General features: G+C 41.7%; 1 protein-coding gene and 1 long non-coding RNA gene across 3 annotated transcripts in view; one reads left to right on the forward strand and one right to left on the reverse strand.

Moving 5' to 3' along the window:
* Positions 1-1,155: 1,155 nt before the first annotated feature.
* On the reverse strand, positions 1,156-19,660 carry LOC310825739. Its single transcript, XR_014555503.1, has 3 exons — positions 19,415-19,660; positions 5,771-5,826; positions 1,156-1,458 (listed from the first exon to the last, which is right to left on the reverse strand). It is a non-coding gene; the product is annotated as an uncharacterized lncRNA (long non-coding RNA).
* Positions 19,661-19,807: 147 nt separating this feature from the next.
* Positions 19,808-21,294, forward strand: part of LIN7A (lin-7 homolog A, crumbs cell polarity complex component) — a 38,753-nt gene continuing 37,266 nt past the window's right edge. The window contains exon 1 of one of the 2 annotated variants that reach the window (XM_083698499.1): positions 19,808-19,920. In XM_083698499.1, coding sequence (XP_083554625.1) covers positions 19,875-19,920 — 46 coding nt within the window. In that variant the 5' untranslated portion in view covers positions 19,808-19,874. The remainder of the gene's footprint in view (positions 19,921-21,294) is intronic. The other variant, XM_083698501.1, reaches the window with a different exon arrangement.

Raw genomic sequence — 21,294 nt, forward strand, 5'->3', positions numbered from 1 at the left:
AGAAGGCCCTCGGTGCTGGATCTCAGTGTCCGGGCTGAACGATGGGGGTGGAGATGCTCCTTCAGGTATACAGGACCGAGGCCGTTTAGGGCTTTAAAGGTCAGCACCAACACTTTGAATCGTGCTCGGAAACGTACTGGGAGCCAATGCAGATCTCTCAGAACCGGTGTTATGTGGTCCCGGCGGCCACTCCCAGTCACCAGTCTAGCTGCTGCATTCTGGATTAATTGCAGTTTCCGGGTCACCTTCAAAGGTAGCCCCACGTAGAGCGCGTTGCAGTAGTCCAAGCGTGAGATAACCAGAGCATGCACCACTCTGGCGAGACAGTCTGCGGGGAGGTAGGGTCTTAGCCTGCATACCAGGTGGAGCTGGTAGACAGCTGCCCTGTTCTCTGTTCAGCTGAATTGCTTGAAGTACTACTTAGCTACCAGCCTGCCCTAGCAATCCAATTTCTCCTCTTTTCTGAATCTTTGGGGCTAGGCTGCAATAAATACTCAACAGGAAGAGCAAGTACAGCTTATGCAATAATTAAAGAAACTGTTTTTCAAAGACTGTTCTTTTTAGTGCTTTTTCATTATCTCTCACTTTGCTATCTCTCATAATGGTTATTTGCATATTTATCCCAGCATTCTGCTTACTCTTTAGATTATTCATGCCTGAGAAAATATTCTGAAGCAGAAAGGGAAAGTTTAATGAGTTTCAAGGGGACATGTCCGGGGTGTGTGTGTAAAATATAGAAACAAATGTCTGAATAGTTACCACAAAATATTTGCTAAAACTCTGCTTTTCAACTTATTATATGTTCTCTCCATAATGTGATTTTAGGATAGAGCAGAGACTATACTATCATATACTGTAATTTCTGTAAATGCACCCAGATAGACTCTGGAAAATAAAGACATGTTATAACAAAACAAAATAAGGCTGAATTCCTAACTGCACCTACCTGGGAGTAAGCCCCACTGAGTTCAATAGGACTTCCTTGTGAGTAGACATGATGAGGATAACACTATAGGTGATACTTTTGACAGTGCAAACTTACGCATATTTACTATGAAGGATAATCCATTATATTCAATGGACCTTACTCTCAGGAATAAAACTCAGTGGCACTTATTTTTGAGTATACATATTGTGTGTTTTGGGGTAGGGGCAGTTTGACAGCATGATGCCTTGTAATTCTTGGACTCTGGATCCAAAGAGGGTTGAAACCTAACTGAGGATTCCATTGTTGAATTAGCCAAGCAAGAGTCCTAAGTACCACCTAAGTGTGGTGGTTAGGAAAACAATGGCAGTGACTTTGTGCCAGAAGACAAATGGGTGGACCTCCCTTCCTCACCCAGTGAGAGGGACCATAGCCAGAGTTGAGTGTATGTGAGCTGGGATAGAGGCAGGCTGCTGGCAGCGGCTGGGGAGTGAGAGCCATGCTTGTTTTCTGATTGATTTCCAAGGCCATGACTATGGAAGAAGCAAGGGGGTGTTAATGCTGTGAGCCCGTCCATCTTAGGCTTTGCAGAATGAACTATTTGCTATTAACTATTATAACAGAAATTACCAAGTTTGAACATTCTGCATTTGCATTAGGTTGCCTCTCAGAGTTTTTGCATGAGGATATGTTTAAAGAATACAATAGGGAAATTCATGAATGAGAAATTTAGAGAACACAATAGACAAATCCATGAATTAATCTCCTGCCCCTGGTTTATAGAATTTTAAAAGAAAAGAGGGGAATAAATCAGTGTCTTTATCTAGTATGGATTTACTGTAATACTACTAGAGTATTAATGGCACAGAAAAGTTTAAAATGTACCACACATGGCAAAAGAAAGCATCTTTTCAACCACCATGAATTATTGAAGGCTTCCACTTTAAGATGAGAGTCCACCTATGCATTCTTAAATATTGGCTTAATTTATTGCTACTTAATATTCAAGAGCTCAGTGGCACAGCACATACTTTGCATGCAAAATGTTCAAAGTTCAGTTCCTTACAACTCCAGTTACAAGGATCTCATGTAGCAAGCCTAGGAAAGTCCTCTGAGGCTTTAAAGAGCCACTGCTGGGCACAGTAAACCAAGCAATGTGCTAGACTGAGGGATCAATGGCCTCCCAAGATATGGTGTGTTTCTTTGTAGTTGGCCGGCAGGTATCAGCAATATGGCTGCCACTGTTCTGTCAAACAGAATTCCTGTCGAGATATGGCAAGTGCCCGCACTCCAGAAACAGTTGAAGACAACTTTGTTCTAATGGGCTTTTTCAACAAGATAATTGGGTCTTTACCACTTGTCAGGATTTCAGTCTTGTTTAAAAGGTATTATTTTGTGTTTTCAACTGTGTTTAATTATTTCATGTATAAATTAATTTTAGACAGTAGTTTAGAAGGTGATTAATACATTTGTTGCAGAAATAATAATAATAATAATAATAATAATAATAATAATAATAAAATAATTATATTATTATTATTATTATTATTATTATTATTATTATTATTATTATTTTATTTCTAGACCACCCATCTGACTGGGTTTCCCCAACCACTCCGGGCGGCTCACAACAATATATTAAAAGCACATTAAAACATCAAGCATTAAAAACTTCCCTAAATAGGACTACCTTCAGATATCTTCTAAAAGTCAGACAGTTATTTTATTTCCTTGACATCTGATGGGAGGGCATTCCACAAGAAGGGTGACACTACCTCTGCAATAAGAAGAAGAAGAAGAAGAAGAAGAAGAAGAAGAAGAAGAAGAAGAAGAAGAAGATTTCAAGAACATATATCCTCTGTCACTTGAAAGAGTGCAATTCCAGAAATCAGTTTCTTTAAAATATATAACTTCTCCTTTTAGTTCTAATGTGACTGCTGATAAATTAGCGTGATATATATGCGATTACATCCTTAACAAGCCCATGTCCTGCTACTTACTAATCTCTCTGGTTGTTTGATTCAGTCAACCATGTTTTAGGCATGTTCCCCCACCCTTTGCTTTATGTGACATATTGCCTGATGAATAGTTTGGAGAAGTCAAACACTTGCCACTTGGGTGGTATTTTGGTCGGTCCTAATAAAAGTATTGCTAAAGTGGATTTGGACATTTTTTACTGTGTGTTTCCTTTTACAAGTTTTTGTTCTATCAGTTTGTTTTGGGGTTTTCTAGCTGTTCTTATTTTTATCTGCAAGCCGCCTCAACTCCCTGTCAGGAAAGAACGAAGGTATAATTTAACAACAACAATCTGTATATTCTATTCAATTCCTTTATTTATTTCATGAAATCATTTATTAGATCCCAGTTTATTTGCGTTTTTGAAACAATAAAATTTGGAGATGCCGTATTTGCAATTAAAATTTTGCATAGTACTGTATGCTTCCATAGTTTAGAAAAGTGTACCTGCTATATTGCTGTTTCTATGTCATTCTTTTCAATAAATACCAAAATCAAATTGCTTGCTGCTTAAAATTCTTCAGTGAATGGCGTAATTATGATTTTAATGCTGTGCCATATGAAATGTCTGACGGTTTTGTTTTTTTAAGGAGCTGTGCTTTCTTTAATTCGAAAGGCATCTTTCAAGATCTGAAAGGATGGCAGCAATTAAAAAGAAAATACTATGGGGACAAGCCTGCAGTGCGTGGAGGAAAAGATTGTTATTTGTTATTTACTAATAAAATTTCGGTGCCACCCTTCATCCAAGGATCACAGGGTGGTTTACAATATTAAAAAAAGAAGAATACATAACAAAAGAAAGCAATAACCCCTCTCCCCACAGTTTTAAAAGCCATGGATTGTTTAATTAGCCAAAGGCCTGGGAGAAAAAGAATATTTTTACCTGGCGCCTAAAGACATGTAACCAAGGTGCCAAGTGAGCCTCCCTCTTTAATATCTGTGAAGCTTTACATAAACTACAGTCACACCATGGATCCCAAATGCCTTGGTACTTGGACGTTTTGGCTCCTGAACGTCACAAACCCAGAAGTGAGTGTTCCAGTTTGCGAATGTGCTTTGGAACCCAAATATCCAATGAGGCTTCCGCGGCTTCTGATTGGCTGCAGAAGCTTCCTGGAGCCAATCAGAAGCTGCAATTTGGTTTCCGAATGTTTTGGAAGTTGAACGGACGTCTGGAGCAGATTCTGTTCAACTTCAAAGGTACGACTTTATATGTAAAAAGGGAGCAAGCTTTCAAGGACAGATTATTCCATCAAGCGTAGGTTTATGCTTCATTGACTAGTCAGTGTAAACCAATTACAAAAATCTTGTGTGCTTAAACTTGATCAGGTTATGATGATCTCCTAGCAGCTCTTTCAATTGTTGCCATACAGTTGGTGTCCATGTACACTTGTATATTAAATGGAAAGGCGATATGGTGGTTCTGGTTGCTGAATTCAGTGAACCAGGATAGTAAATGATTAAGAAATAGCAGAAAGAAAAAGAAGTTTGTTGCTAGAACAAGATTAGTTATCAACATCAGTGGATGTTATCAGATGTTGAAGCACATATGGAGTAGGAGACACCAAACCACCAGCAACTGCCTACTGACACTGGTGTAATTACATGTAAATGCAAGCAGGTCTTGGATTCCTTGACTGAATTAGGAAACCATTCTTTTTTGCACCTTGCATAGTCCATTAATTAAACTACCAAAATACTTAATTGCTTCAGGAGCAGACTTGACAGCAGGGATTGGAGGACTTATTTCAGCCTGAACAGTTTCCATGAACAGCGCTCCATTGATTTTTGTGCATACCTTGTTAAAACAAATTGTAGTTTTAACTGTAGCACTGACACTGGTGGTGGCTGGAGAGGAATCTGTGGCATGCAAAACCTTCCCCCAGCTACTTGCCATCGTGGACAAACAGTCTGGCCGCAGATATGTATGTGCTTTGGTAACCTCTAGATTAGACTGCTCAATGTGCTGTATGAAGGGCTGCCTTTTTGAAGGCTTCTCAGAATTGGTTCAAAATGTTGTTGCTAGGTTACTAGCTGGGAACCACTATTTAAATAGTTGTGATGGCTGCCATTCCACTTTTTGGATTCCACTTTTTGGATTCAGATTACCCACTGCTGCCACCTCCCCTAACCCAAGCTATATCTCTGGGCTTTGGGGAGGGGGGGAAGGTAAGGCAGCAATTCACAGATCCTCCTTCTGACAAGAGTTATGCTTGCCTTGAGCCTGCTCATGGGATTCAAAGCACACACCTCACAACTCTTCTAGATATGAGCACTCTTACGCCTCTCTCCTTTTTATGCTTTTTCATTGCTGAGAGGAGTGCAGCTGAGCTATAGTCACACTCTGGCCGCAGTTGCCAAGGTGGTGCCTTCTACGTAGATATACCGTATTTTTCTGTGTATAAGACGCCCCCCATGTATAAGACGGCCCCTATTTTTGGGTACTCTAAATAGAGCTAATCGCATATTGGCGAAGCCACCAATCATCTGCACGCTCACTGAAAGCAAGCACCAATAGCTCGCCCAATTGCCACAGCAGCCAATAGCCAGCAGACCTTGCAGCATCCACCAATCACCTGCAAAAACACCGCGGACAATATCCGGCTTGTGGCAGCCACCAATCGCCCATCCCACTTCTCCACTATCCATGTATAAGACAACCCCAAATTTTTAGCATAATATTTTAATAAAAGGACCTAGTCTTATACTCAGAAAAATACGGTACTTGAGCTGCAAGTCCCATCATCCCTGACTACACACTAGCCAACAAGCCCACTGACTTATCACTATAATCAACTCTGCATCTGGATTGAGTTTGAAAATATTCACCTCCATCCACTCCACCGCTGGTGGCCGGCATGGATTTTGAGATCTCAGAGCCCCATCTGGAAAAGAAGAAATAGAACTGAGTTTCGTCAGCTTGCTGACAGAGTATAAAAGTGAAAAGCCTTGGCATTCTGAAGTACACCACAGAACAATAATATATTATTATTTTCCTTGTCTATCATTTCAAGCCACATAGGTATACCCAAGAGGCAAGAAGATTAATGCTTTCATCTTCTTATTTAGTAGACTGGACTGGCTCTATTATAATCATGTTAGTAGTAATCATGTTAGTAGGAAGACAGAGTATGGATTCCACGGGTGGCTCCCACTCAATATATGATTATCTCAAAAGCAAGTTAACATTTGAAAGTGACTTGTAGCCGCTTCCCCAAACAAAAATTACCGTACCGCCGCTTCTGAGGTAATGCAGAAAACATTATTCACCTGGGGTTATTTCAAAGCAAAACACAGAGAAAATATAATTTTAGTAAGCTGGCACTGACCCAGAGGTTGAACCAAAACAAGCCGCAAACATCCAGAGACAGAAGCAGAAATCAAAGTATGATTGTAATTAAAATGGGGGTTTTTATGTAGCCTTCGTTCGAATGTGCTTTATGAATACCTTTTTTCTGAACAACTGCAGACCCAATTTAAAGATGGAAAGAAGAAATTGCATCCTTTGAGGTGCTGCAAGCAGAATGAAATGGTTTTGCAAACACCGGTATTAAGACACTTGTGTAAGTCTCAGAAATGAGCCCAGCTGAACAAAAGCAGACATTTAATGTACTTAATTCTTGTTTAATTCATAGAATCATAGAATTGTAGAGCTGGAATGGGCCCAAAGGTCATCTAGTCCAACCGCCTGCAATGCAGGAATCACAACTAGATCATGCATGACAGGTGACCATCCACTCTCTGCTTAAAAACCTCCAGGATATAAATATAAATATAAATATAAATAATATAAATATAAGCAGGATATAAATTGCATCATTAAGACTGCAATCTGATACCTACTTGCCGAAGAGTAAGCCCCACTGAATTCAGTGGGCCACACTTCTGATGGAGTAGTGTTGTATAGAATTGTGCTGCAAGGCTGCAATCTTATACAGTCATACCTTGGGTTACAGACACTTCAGGTTGCGTTTTTTCAGATTATGGACCGCTGAAACCCGGAAGTAGCGGGAACGGGTTACTTCTGGGTTTTGGCAATCGCGCATGGGCAGCAGCGCTGAATCGCAGCCAGCACGTGCGCAGACGCGGGTTGTGAACGCTGCGGGTTGCGAACATGCATCCCACATGGATCATGTTCACAACCCGAGTGTCCACTGTATACACTTACCTAGCAGTGAGTCCCAATTAAAATACTGCTTATTTCTGAGCAGATATCCATAGGATTGCACTGTAAATAATCTGTTGGCTATAGATGAAGAGCGTTTAACATAGAGACACTGTGGCAAAATATGCTAATCTTCTGAAATTATTTGCATATAATATGATTTGTATAAGCAATTATTATGTCTTCTGGTTCGTTTAATTAAATGAAACTGTTTCCACCATGAAATATCCTCAAACGTCTGCATGTACTGAGATACTACAGCATCTATCATAACTGATTAATCCATCCATTTAAACAGCGAATCTCTATAATCCGTTGATAGTCCTACTATGCTGGCTGTTAAACTAACTCTTTAGTCTGGAGTTGTGATCCCATGTATAGTTAACAGAATCAATTCGCCTACTAGTAATTTGAATCTTATGGTAGAAATGGGTAGCCACTCAGCCTAAAGTACAGTGCCACACTGAAAAGGCAATGCCCAGATTTTCCCACTGTGCCTATTTCACAAAACATAAACCAAAGCTTTTATTTTTGATGATCCTCACAGCTTTCTTTTCTGTCTCCAAATTCTAGTAACACAATGAGTCACAGTAAGCTTAAATGAACAACTACAATGGAGCCAACTACCCTCTGTGTCTGATTTTAAATGACTGTTTTGTTGGAAATTTAATGAAGCTTATATTTGGGAAACTGAACCTGTGCTCTGAAATGAATGCGAAGACCTTCAGCCTGGAGTTAATAGGGGAAAAGATGATTGCTTCTCCAAGAAACAATGCAGCTGTCAAAATTGCTATTAATGTGTACATACTTTTAAGACTCTCTTCATACATAGAGATTCATATGAAGAGTGTGGGCAGATGTGGAACAGGAAGAAGAATGGGACTTGTGAGTCAGTGTGAACATATTCCTTTCAATTAATCATAGCAACCCTTCAAAGCTCTTAAGGGAAATAATTAGAACTGCACTTTCATATTCCTTCATGCAAAAATGTTTTTTTAAAGAAAAACTACACTACAATATGTCTTTAGAAAGTAACCATGTAGTGGTTACCAAAAGGTTTTGTCTGATGTGTTTCAAAAGAATAGCTCTTTTGAAATATTTAGCAGGTTATGTTGAAGTTAATTAATCCTGTTTAATGCAGGCCAGGGTCTCAAGGCACATGGAGCCACATTCTCGCTGAAGCTAAGCAGGTCTGGGTCTGGTCAGTGCCTGGACGGATGAGTGACTAGGAACCACACACATACTTCATTGGGTTCCATGCTACTTAAGCTGACAAATGTGCAGAGAGACAAAAGTGATGCCAATGGTGGTTTCCAAAGCGCAAGGTTGAAAATGTGGGTCATCCTTAGGTTAGATCCAGTTACAAAATACTGCTGAAGACTATTGAGTGCTGCTGCTTTATCTAGGATTATTCTCCACTGGAATTATGGAATCTTAGGTAGACAATGCACATTAGCCTTCCCAAGACTAAATCTGTGCTGTACAGAAAAGCAAATGTGTGCAACAAAAAAATCCTTTTGAGTGCCTCCAGACTATCACTACTATGGAGGAGGGATTCTGCGTCCCAGAAAATTAGTTTGTACAGTTAAAGTGGATTTGAGCACTCTGTTATCCCCTGATGGCCTTCATTGATGCCCCCCGTCAGGCACACTGGACTCTGAACTTTTATTTAAATACTTTAAAATAAGTCTCTAGCCCTCCTAGAAAGAAAATAATGAAGTGAAGTGAGCAATTTCTGTGAAATGAGCCAGCTTGGCTGCTCCTACCTGCCAGGTTTTTAGCCAATAAGTGAAGTCAGAGCAGTGATTGATAAGTGAGTTGTTTGGACACCAGATGATAGGAATATTTAGAGTCCTAAAGAGCTGCTATTTTCCCCTCCACTTTCTTGCACTTTTCCTGCTTTTGTCCTATTTCCAGTTCTTTGAATCTCCTTAATTTGCCTTTGCAACTTTATTATGGTGGGTTCATCTTAGATCAGGTAGTCCTTAGAAGTTATTTTCTGCAAATTCTATTATTAGAAGAAAGTCTCTTTGTGTAAGCCCAGTATTTGGTTTAAGATGGCACTAGAGAAAACTTGGAGTTTGTGTCTATAACAGCTGCATGGCAGGCAGAAATTAAAGTATGAAAATATAGTTATGGACAAAGCTTCACCACAATTGCACTGTCTAATTTTGTGTTATGCCATGCCCCCATGACAGCCACTTTGTGATTTACATCCATGACAAGTATGACTCCAGCTATTTTTATTTATTACAGATCATTATTGTAAAACTGAGTTTGTATTATGTCATAGAATCATAGAGTTGGTGAGGATCATCTAGTCCAACCCCCTGCAATGCAGGAATCTGCAGTTGTCCCATACGGGGATCAAACCTGCAACCTTGGCATTACTAGCACCATGCTCTAACCAAGTGGGCTGATATGCAGGCTGATATTTGTTTTATTATTTATTTGGGGGCAGGGGGTTTTATATGATATAGTGTACTGCTTAGATGTTCCATATTAAGGAGTACAGAGATATGCTAAATAAATAAAAGTAAGTAGATCATATTCTGCAATGCAGGGAAGTTACATGGTAGATGAGATAATGAGGAAAAGGTTCCCTATAGGCAGAAAATTTTAAAATCACTGCTCTGCACGATGCCCCAAATATGTCTTCGTCTTTTAAACTGAACATGGGAAATAAAGCCTTGACAGTGAGTTTGGCGCTTCCAAAAAAGGAAAATCTGATGCTTTTCATGTCTATTTATTGTATAAGCTTTCTGTCGCTCTGCTTCTAGTTAGCATGCCATGTATATTTACAGAATAAAAGAGGAGGAGGCTGACTGACAAAACAATTCTATAGAGTCCAGTTAACTTCAACATATGCCCTGAGTTGAATAAGGCTACCAAACTGGAAGAAGTTTCATAACTGTGTCTCATGATTTGAGCATATTTTTTCTGTCTGTAATGGTATGTCTACTCTGATTAATGCTGTGTGAGTGTGTGTTTACCAAAGTATAGCTTAAACTTTTTGGTATATGAGCTCTGTCCCAGCTTCTGCCAACCTAGCAGGCTCTGAAGACCCTTCAAATCCATGGTGGGAGGGTGGATGCCCCCATAGCCACCTTCTAATGAACTGGTTAGCCAGTGATTCACATGCACACAAAGTATCTCCTTCTCACAAACAGCACACTATTTCCTGCTTGAGGTTTACAGGAAGCTAGGCATATATTGGGCGCAACTGGCTCTTCTCATGGTTTTCCATTCCCACCTTCTAAGGCAGGTGTTGGGTGTCCTAAATTGGTGCACCCAAAACCCACAAGGCATCCCCGTGCAGGCATATGGTCCACATCAGTGACTGCAACACAAAACCCTTCTAGCTGGTACCTCTTTGGCAACATTACTTTGTACTTTTCCACTGTTTCCTGTTCAGCACTACAGGAAACTGTGGTCTGCATACAGTCTAACCAAACTATAGTTTATTGTCTGCATTGTTAGGAGAATAGAAGGAGAATTGTCAAGATAATGCTGTAAACATTTTCAGTTCTACATTTCAAGGAGGAGAAACTGAGTACATTATAAAGAAAGCTTTATGGATATTCTGAACTACCACACTTTGTGGATTAAATGGTTTCAGTTCCTTCCATTTCAAAAATGTATGGATGCCAATTTTTGTCACTATCTCTTTTTGACTGCCTTACTTCTTCCTGGGAAATGATTGAGATTCTTTTTATTGACATGATTCTGTTTATTTCCTCTATTTTAAGTGAAAGGTTGGGAATATACTTTCCCCCATCCCCATATATGTCTCCATCTTTGCATTATGTAAGCATAATTTCTTGCTGCAAGCTCAAAGTTGCACTGCTGGTACTCTAGAAAGTGGGGGTATTAACATCAGTCCCTTGTCATGGTCAGATCACTTCCTGTTGAGATTTAGGCTTTCAGCATGTTTTCTACTCCGTGGAGGTGGAAGACCTATTAGGATAGTCTGCCCTCAGAGGCTGAATTTATAACCTTCTCATCCTCAGAGCCTGTCAGCAACTGGGAACTTCTGCACCCTGGGGTCACCCAGGACCCCCCCAGGCTCAGCTGCGACTAGCTACACCAGCCATTCCAGTTACCTGCTCCTGAGGAGCCTGATTCTTCTGTGCCTTGAGGCATGCACTTCATTGGCACGTAGCTACCTCTTTCTGCACCTCCTGACAGTGGCATTCCCCTCTCTAATTTTGCAGGTGAGACAGCTGCTGCAGGTAAGTCAGCAACCCTGTCCACAGGTCCCTTCTAGTCCTCTGCTGCAGATGGGCAAATCATAGCTTCTCCTGCTCTGCTGGAGATATCTAAGGTAACACTGAGTCATGAGGCCCCCTTGGGCCTTCAAACTTCTGTGTCTTCATCTCATCTGATGGAAGCATGACACCAAGTGGATTCTGGCCCATTCTGAGAAGCTTAAGCCTACATATATTCATGAGCCTTCAAGGTGTCATAAGACTCAAATCCTTCCTTCAGGCATATGGATCTCACTGGTGTGTTTCCACATGAGTTTACCTCAGGACTGCTAATTCCCCACAGTTTAATAGTCTAATCTGTCTGGCATATGAGAAAGGCTCCTCACAGCCTGCTGATCAACACCTATTGTCCACTTCTGTATGTAAGTCACCCTACTAACTTATGGAAGCTTCCATTGTGAAAAGGGATATTGAAATGGCATGCTAAATAGTCACTGGAGATAGATTGCTCAAAGCATTGTATACGTATGAATAGGCATCTCTGTTTGTAGGATGGGATATTTGCGGGAGAGGGAATTAGACCTACTGATGACATTTTAAGATGAATAACAAAAAGAATAAGGAGGTGTGAAGAACAATAAGAGATGGAATAATTGGTGTAATTTTGTCCACAACCAACCAAGCAGATTGTTCTGCCAGTCACTTAAGAAGAGCAGCAATCAGCTTAGATGCTGCCATGATTACAGGCAATGGAAAAGCCATTTATTTGAATGGAGTATTTTAAATACATACATACATACATACATACATACATACATACATACATACATACTGTTATCTGAATAACTAAACTTATTCTGTAGTTAAGATACACACTGCGGATGCTATGGCTAAAGAGCAGTTTTACTTTAATGTATCATTATCATTCCATTTCTTTTTATTTCTCATTGTAAGCTGTCCTGGCTTTATTATAGGGCAATCTATAACCACAGAAAGTAAACGATTGAATGAATAAATAAACACAGGAGGAATAATTTAATGATAAATTTCTATGGATTGATTGATTGCATTGCATTTATATACCACCTCCCCCAAGGAGCTTGAAGTAATGTAGATGGTTCTCCCCACCCCATTTTATCCTCACAACAACCTGTGAGGTAACTTAGGCTGAGAGACAGTGATTGGTCCAAGGTCACCAGTGAGCTTCATGGCTGAGTGGGGATTTGAAATCTGGTCTCTTAGGTAATAGTGCAACGCACTAACCATTACACCACACTGGTTCTCTTACACCACACTGCAGTGGGTTATGAAGTTACTATATGACTGGGCCAAAATAAGAAGCAACGAGGAAGAAAATATTTCCAAGTTTTCAAGACCTCCATATTGAGAAGCTGAAGTAAGCTTCCTTGCAAAACGCAATAGTGATGGAGTGGATGCAGCCTTGAACAAGGACTAGGGGGCTAGAAATGTCTGGTTGAAACTTACCTTACTGGAAGACAAGATTTGTTGGAAATGTCTTGTTGAAAGTTGCACTACAGATAACTTTCAGTTGTCAGTTAATGAGTAGTGGGTATGGAGTTGAAGGAACAGCTGGAACGCTGCCTGTTAATTGGACTTGTGACAGCACTGTCACAGTGACCGATGAGACAGGTAAATAGTCTGGCTGTTGAATGACTATTTTTGAAATCTGAACAAGTCTTTTATTGCAGCTTGACACCACTGCCAAACCTGATCTCCAAAAGCGCTTTTCCAATTATCCCTTGACAATGTCAACTAGATGGAAATGGTTGAGCAAAACTTCTGGAGAGACAGTTGGGACGACTTGCAGCACAAACCTATGGGCATTAATTGGAAATAATTTCAACTTTGTTCAGTGGGGCTTACTTCTCTCTGTGTGTGTCCATAGATGTGTTAAATCTGTAATAATTTGGAATAAATCCCTCCTCTGGATTCCTAGGCAATGCACATTAATTTTAACACCACTCTTGAGATATGTAGTTATGGAGTGGACATACGTCAAAAGCTTTTGAAGCCATTGTTTTATGTGAAGGAGAGCTTGCTTTCACAGACTCAAATGTTATAAGAAAACTTCTTTAAAAGAATCATACTGCTGGCCTAAATTCATTTTGGTCCAGTAGAATCAAAAAGGCTGTTTGCTACAAATAAAACTCTCACACCATCTGCTCTTTGTAGTTATATATTTCTAATCTGTTCTTGGTCCAATCCACAAAGCCACATTCATATGTTTAAAAGAAGCCTTTTCTCTAAGATAGTCACAAACAATTTTCAGTTTTGAAAACAATGTCACTAAAATAATCTCTCCCAGGTTTTAGAATGAAACCTTTAACTGTAATAATCTTCTTCTTTTTTTGAGATTCTATATACATTACACTGATCACCAATTAATTCCCTTTAGTAACAGCTGCAAACTGCTCTGCAATGATAGCAAATATATTTATATCACTAGTTTGAGACCAATTGAATCTTAATTCGCATGAGTCCCCCAGATGTCACCATAATATCATTTCCATTGGCTTTTTAGACATTGTTTTTAGATTGTTTGAAACCTTCGGTGGGGGGGGGGGAGAGAAAATAAAATCTTCCTCTTGCCTTTGATGCTTCATAGCATATTCAAGATAGATTCTGTGACAGGAGGAAATCCCATAAACATATGAAGTTACCTTGTACCAAGTCAGACTACTGATTGATCCATCTTACTGGGGTCCAAAGCAACAGAGCATCTGCTTTGCATGCAGATGTTCCTACATTCTGTCTCTAACACCTCCAGGTGCGGCTGGAAGAGAGATCCCTGTCTGAAACCCTGGAAAGCTGCTGTCAGTCAGGGTAGCCAGTACTGAGCTAGATGGTATGTTCCTATGTTTGCTGTGACTTGTAACAGGTCTCCAGGGTATCAGGTTCAGGTCTTTCTCAGTTCTTCTTCCCAGCATTTATTTAGGTGGAGGTACAAGGGACTAAACCTGGGAACTGTATGTGTATGTGTAAAGTACTATCACTAATATATAGCTTCTCTCATATGGAGAGGGGTTGGATTATTAAACAGGAATTCTAACAAGTGTGAATTCAGAAAGCTATTGGATCTCAGTTTGTAAATTCAATGAATTCTGAATTCTTTAGATATTTCCTTCTGCTAGATGATGCTCAATCTGATGGCATGCAAAGGGCTCACATGGGCCAAGGAATATTATATTATTATTATTATTATTATTATTATTATTATTATTATTATTATTATTACTACTACTACTACTACTACTACTACACATTGGAAGAACAAACCTTTACATTACAAAGGGGGATTTAATTTTGTTTCAGTTAGTTTCTTTAGATGCTATATTGTATCAGAATATTTTATTCAACTTCCTCTGTTACAATATTTATTTAAAAAATCAGTTTGGGAGTTTGACAGTCTTTCCTTTTTCAAATTACTTCTCTTGTAGCATTGAATTCTCTCAACATGAAGCTAAGTAGCACTATATGACACTAAGCAACATTCTAGCAAGAACTCAAACTGCTGAAATCAAAATGCAACTGTTTGTAGAGGATCTCTTGTGTATTAAGAGGAAAACTTGAAAACAGGAGTTTTCAGGTAAAGTGGGGAACTTTACAAATTAATGCAATATCAGTGCAGGAGTCAAAGAAATGTCGTTTCCATGGTTGATAGGGAGGGAATGTCTTCTCTATAGCCCTGTTCTGGAAAACCTGTGGGTGGAAAATTTGGGAAAGCGGCTCACAAGAAAAGATTCCAGATGACTGATATTTCATCTTGAAGCTGCCTGGAGGATGGAACAAGCTTCTCCTGCTCCAGAAGCTAGCACTCGAACCAATGGATTCAAGTTACACAAAAGGAGATTCCAAGTAAACAACAGGAAGAACTTTCTGAGGGTAAGAGCTGTTCAACAGTAGAACAGACTCCCAAGAGAAGTGGTGGACTCTCCTTCCTTGGAGGTTTTCAAGCAGAGAGTGGTCACCTGTCATGTATGATCTAGTTGAGATTCCTGCATTGCAGGGGGTTGGTCCAGAGGACCCTGGGGTCTCTTCCAACTCTACAATTCTATGATTCTATCTCCCTGTGTAAACTTCCAATCTATATTGCATCTTCCTCTACCTGGTTTGGGTAAAATAATAATATTAAAACCTTGGAGAAAATATTCTCACATTTTAGGACTCCATGTAGTTTTACCCTGAGAGATTATTGAACACACATAAATTTTCATCTCTGTCACTCACAACCTAAATTAAAGTTTCTTCATAATATCTATGCTGATTCTATGCTTCTACTAACACCAGCATAACCTAGCCATGCTCTTATTCTCCTCCAACAGCAAAGAGTGCAAAAACAGAAAACTACAGGAACGCCAACATTGTACCTGACAACTAGGTTGCCATGCACCTATCATGGTGATGTGACAACAGAAACATCATAATAATGGCACTGAACCCGATCCACGTATCCTCTCATATGTGCTGCAGAAGCAAATGCAGACATGTAGTTTGACCCTCAACCCTCAATTTCCTAAATTATTTTGACCTTTAAAAGCAGCAGTAGAGACAGACATAGTAGGAGCTAGATGCCGGCGTATTTGATTATAACTGACATGATGAGTATCAGTGAGATCATCTTCCCTGTCACCAGCAGGAAAGATTCAACTATTTACCACTAAGAGTGTGTTTTGAACACTTCTTTCACCCAGAACTGTTTACATCCACTGGGGCAGGGTGGAAGCCTTTGATTGTAAACCCATCAGCAGTACTGCAGTCATTAGAATTTTTATTTTCCAGCATGAAACAGAATGTGGGTCAGCTTGAAGGCAAATATGACAACTTCGACTGTGAACTTCCAGTTAATCAGAGCGGTGCCGTTTTGAGAGCCTTAAGCAGATGGTTTTCACAGAGTGCTATTACAGTAATGGCAACAGAACCGATGTGTGCTCCAGTTCAAAAATAAGCAACATGGCAAAGTAACTATAGAAACTGTATCTAAAACTTGATCCTGACTTGTTTTGAATAAACCATAGCTTAAACAAACCACAGTCTCCAAAGTCTGGAGTTGTGGTTTGTTTACAAGTGGAAGCAGATACATTTGAACTTTCTGTGGCCATCAACAGCAGTCCTCAATGTGGCTACAATTAAGATTTATTTTTTTCCTGATAGAATTAAAGAAGTGTTCTTGTACAGCCCCACTGGTAGGTCCTGTGCACCCTATCCATATACCAAAAAGCCCACTTGGGTGGCTGAAGAATCAGATCATTTTAGCCCAGTTTGTGTTTTTGTTCTATTGGCAGGTAAGTCAGATTTGGCTGGCTGTGCCCCACTGAGCAAACACAGGATCTCACTTTAGCTTCTGGGGTGCATGTCACTGACAACATTGCACCTATCAAAGCAGATTTATAGGACTGGACTATAAATAATCTGTAGTCTATTTTTCTATAGAAAAGAGCTTATTTGGATGTATTTGTCCACATATGGCACAATACAAAAAAGCATGCTTCCATCCCAATGAGACCCATTAGTTTCCAAGAAATGCAACGTGGCTCCTTTAACTTAGTCTGCATGGTGACCATTTGACTTTAAAGCTGGTAATATATGGAAACTGTACAGATAAATATCTACCTTCTTAGAACATCCTCAGTGTTCATAGCAATTGCATGAGCTGTATTAAGATGGTGACTTTTACAATAATAACTAAACAGCTGTACATGCCCCCAGAAGATGACAATCACTGATGGCAGGTATTAAGAGGTTATTGAAATACACAGTGTTTTCAAAGGGAAGTACTTCTTTGCACAACACATAGTTGGAATTTGCTCCCACAAGGTATGGTGATCAGCTTAGACAACTCCATGGAGGTTAAGGCTATCAATGACTGTTGGGTTCATCCATACTTCTGCTTGTGTTGTGCTTGGAAAGCATAGGTCCAAGTGGTTTCCCCCTCGCCCTTGTTCCTTTCCAACGGAAAACCTGCTATTTAGCGATAGATCAGAACAAATGTCAATCCAAGGAAAACCTAAATTGCTGTTTGTTTTGATTGCATGCTAAAGAGTGGGAAAACAGTGGGACAAGAGGAAGCACGAATAAACCCTTAGACATGATGTTATGTCGTACCTCCAGCATCAGAAGCAATTATAGTGGAAGAGTGCCACTGCCCTGCTTGTGAGGTATCTGGCAGGCCACTGTGAGAAACAAGATGCTGGACTAAACAGGCCTTTGAGCTGACCCAACTGGGCTTTCTAGTGTTCCAATGTATCCCTCACATTGTTCCAAACAGTTATTTTCATACTGGGCCCAAACAGTAGAATGGTATGGAACGTATTAGGCAAATCTGAAGGGAAAAAATGACTTTCCATTACGTAAGTGTCCAGTGTTTTGGGGCATCCATGATTCTTCTGCTGAAGTGAATTTTTCCGAGGCAGGATTGTAGTTCTGGAAAAGGAAGCACCTGAGCATTAACTTCTCTTACCAAAAATTCATTGGTTACAAGTGGTGCCCAAGTGAAGCCGTTCTTCTGTTCTGAGGCACCTAGGAGGAAACTTTCCAATTATTTTCTTATAAGGGTCAGTGGAAGATAATAGGAATTATATATTTAGGCAGCACCAGAGAGTAGCCAGCCTCCAAAAAAGAGGTCTCTGGGAGTTTGTTGTCATTACTAATGCAGAATCCTATCAGGAGAGGATCACTCAGTGAGGCCCTTTCTATCTGTGTACCATTAACTCTGACTTCACAGACACATATCCATGTGTGCTTTTTCTGTGTGTAAACATCTGACTCCATATCACTTTGTAAACAGACAAATCTGCAGCTGATGAATTAGGCTCTTGTCTGTGAAGCCTCATGCCACATGTGTTAGTCTTTAAGACATCGTAACAGACAGCAATGGTAGTGCAGCTGTTCTGCTAGAATTTAACACTACATCTGATTCTCACAGTATGTATGTCCACAGAGGGACTGCACATCTTTCTTTGCTGTGCTATGCATCTGGGCTGTGTACAAATGTATCTACCTATATTCAATGTGTGTATGTGCAAAAGTGTGTCTGAGATGTGTGTGATTTCTCCACCCACCCACACCTGATTCTCCATCTCTTCCTCTTCAGCTTATGCCATAATAAAACGCCTTCATGTTTAAGGTGCCACAAGGCTCCCTGTTGGTTTTCCTCAAAGCTGCCAACACATCATGGCTTGTGTGCAGGTATGTATATATGAAGATCTGATCCAATGGGATTTGTTATACTCATGCAATCACATCTGGTGTTTGAGGAGGAGAGAGCTTCCCTCCTAAGTGTTGCTTTGTAGATTCACTTGGGTCCTCTTGGGGCTATTTCTGCTCTGCATAAGCATAACTGGTTATGCTGCTTTGCAGTGTTCATTACTGCTCTCTGCATGTGGCATTTTCCGCAGTCTGCATGATGTGAGTTACTTGATCCGTTGGTGCTGAAGTGTCACAGGTGGATTTGTTGGCAAGGACAACCACCTGGGATTCTTTGATCCACATGGTTTTGCTTCCTTCCAAGTTGTTTCTAGTCGGCATGACATATGGTCTAGTATCCACCTACAGGGAGTATCTAATTTTCCTTCTTCCTTCCTCCACAGCTTGTGTGGCCCACTTTCTTGGTTCATCTCAGGTTATCCGTGCTGTGCCTTGTTTGCTCCTGCATGAGGAACACTGTGGTATCTGACATTATGTGTTATTCAGAGGGGCAGTGGTACAGCTAGGGCTGAGTCTTAGGATAAAATGTAGGCTTGGCATCCTGTGTCTCCTGGGACTGATGCTGATTGCATCCTTTCCAAACTTATTTAAAAAAAAAACACACAAAAAAACATTGTATTGTCTGGGGTTGCAGGTGCTCATTTTATGATTTTTACTTCATCCTTTTCTACAGCAACCCAGCACTTATTCGCAAGTCAGGAGCAAACCTCCACTTTACTATGATTGAAGTGGGTTTAAAGTGAAAAACTGCGCATAGAGTCTTTCTTTCAAAACGGGTCCAGAAATGTAGAAACAGTCCTAAAACATGGGATTTTTATTTTTATTTTTTGGAGCGGGGAGCAGGAGGGAAGAAGTGCCAGTTCTCCTACTCCCAACTGAAGTCACACACAGGTCGTCTGAACGGTGCCATCCCTAGGACGAGGGTCCAGAATCTTAAAGCCACCACCTCATGACCTGGAAGGGGAGGTGGGAATGGCAGAAGCGGGCTGTGCGCGTCCAGGCTCCTTCCAGCTCCCGTGAGTCTTTGCACGTCTCCCCTCAAACTCCGCTCACGCCCTCGCTGTTGCCCAGGGATGCGGCTGGCCTCGGCCTGACCCCTGCCTGCCGCTCTTCCCCTTTTCCCGCCCGCCTGACAACTGCCCCGTCCGCTCGGCGGCGTCTCCAAGCCCGTCCGCTCGCCTCTGCGCCCTCGCGCCCCCCTCCCGGCCACGCGCGTCTCCCCTGCGCCCCCTCCCCCTCCCCCTCCTCGCGTAGCCCCACCCTCGCCGCTCCCAGCCACCCTCTCCCGCCTCACACTGGAGCCGAGCGTCATTTCAGCCTCGGCGGCGCTGCAGACATGGCGACGACGCTGACAGCCGTCCAGCCGCTCACTTTGGACCGAGGTAAGCGCGCCACTGCCGCCGCCTCAGGTCTGCCCCGCCTTGCTCGCTGAGGGGAGCGGCCTCCGAGGATGCCTTGTCCGTCCGGGACCATTGGAGCCCCATTGCTGCTGCTGCTGCCGCTGCTGTTTCCACGAAAGGGTCCTGGGAACCGAGCCATCCTTGAGAGGCTGCCTCGCTTTTGGCCGAAGGAGCCGAGAGCAGTTGGGCAAGTGCGCCAAGGAGGGAGCCGTGACCTGCCGGCGGTGACCTCTCTCTTGAACCCTGTGCCGGCGTCAAGCGTCCGGCTTTTGCCGGACGGGAAAGGGCAGCCGCGAGGCTGGGAGAAGGGCGCCGGCAGCCGAGCTGCTGCGATCAGCTGTGGCTTCCGATGAGCGCGGAGGGAGACTCGAGGCAGCGAGCGAATGGGGCTCGGGGTGGGAGGATGAAAAAGAGGGAAACTTTGTGTGAGCTTCTGCGCCAGTTTGGGAAGACTGGGGAGCGGGATAGCCCCAGGTCACCAGGATCCCGTTGCCTGGAGATCAGGGACTCGCGGGTGTACCGACCTGCACCAAAATGGCAGGTTTCTTAGGAAGAGCCCTGTCGCCAGAAAGAAATGCAAAAGCCCACAGTCCAGAACAGCAATCGGTGTGGAGGAGATTCTCAACTCCACACGTAAGCATGCATTGGAAATGCATTGGGAGGGGGAAGCTACTCATTTGTCACAGTTTGGCCGCACAAGGATTACTAATGTGGTTTGGAGTAATCAGTCTTCATTGCTGTTTACTTATTTCGCTGCATAGCATGGCCGGGAGCTGATTTCTCCTTGCAGTGTACTGATGTATCCACAGCAGTGGTAGAGGAACTGTGGATTACTTTTTGGTGGCTCTTTTCGCCCATCTCATGTCCTCCATCAAGCATCTGCTAGAAAAATAAGCTCTCGCAGGGTGAGAAAAGGCTTGCACGTGTACAGAACCAGAATCAAAGCTGATTTGAAAGCTCTTGTGCTTCTGATCGCAGTCTGTATTGTATTGCATTGCGCTGCTATGGTGAAGCTTTTGGTGCCAATTGGCTGAGCTGGTGTGATGCCATGGAATAGCTAAACCCGTTCCCAAACTGTCAGAATGTTTGCAGTCTGGTTCCTGTGAGAAAAGAGAAAGCTGGCAGTTTGGCTGAAATTAAACCCTAATAGAGACCTTAGGAAGCGCATGCCAAAAAGCAGGGGGCAGGAATCTGAAACCCTCCTGATGTTGATGTGCTACAACTCCCTTCAATCCCTGATGATCACTTTAGCTGGGGAAGATAGGAGTTGAATTCCAGTAATACCTGGAGGGCCACAGGTTCCTCAACCCTGTACTGAGAAATGGAAAACTCACTTGGAGAAGACCCCCAAGATAC

The sequence above is a fragment of the Podarcis gaigeae genome (assembly GCF_964106915.1).
Source record: "Podarcis gaigeae genome assembly, chromosome: 10".
Classification (NCBI taxonomy): Eukaryota; Metazoa; Chordata; class Lepidosauria; order Squamata; family Lacertidae; genus Podarcis; species Podarcis gaigeae.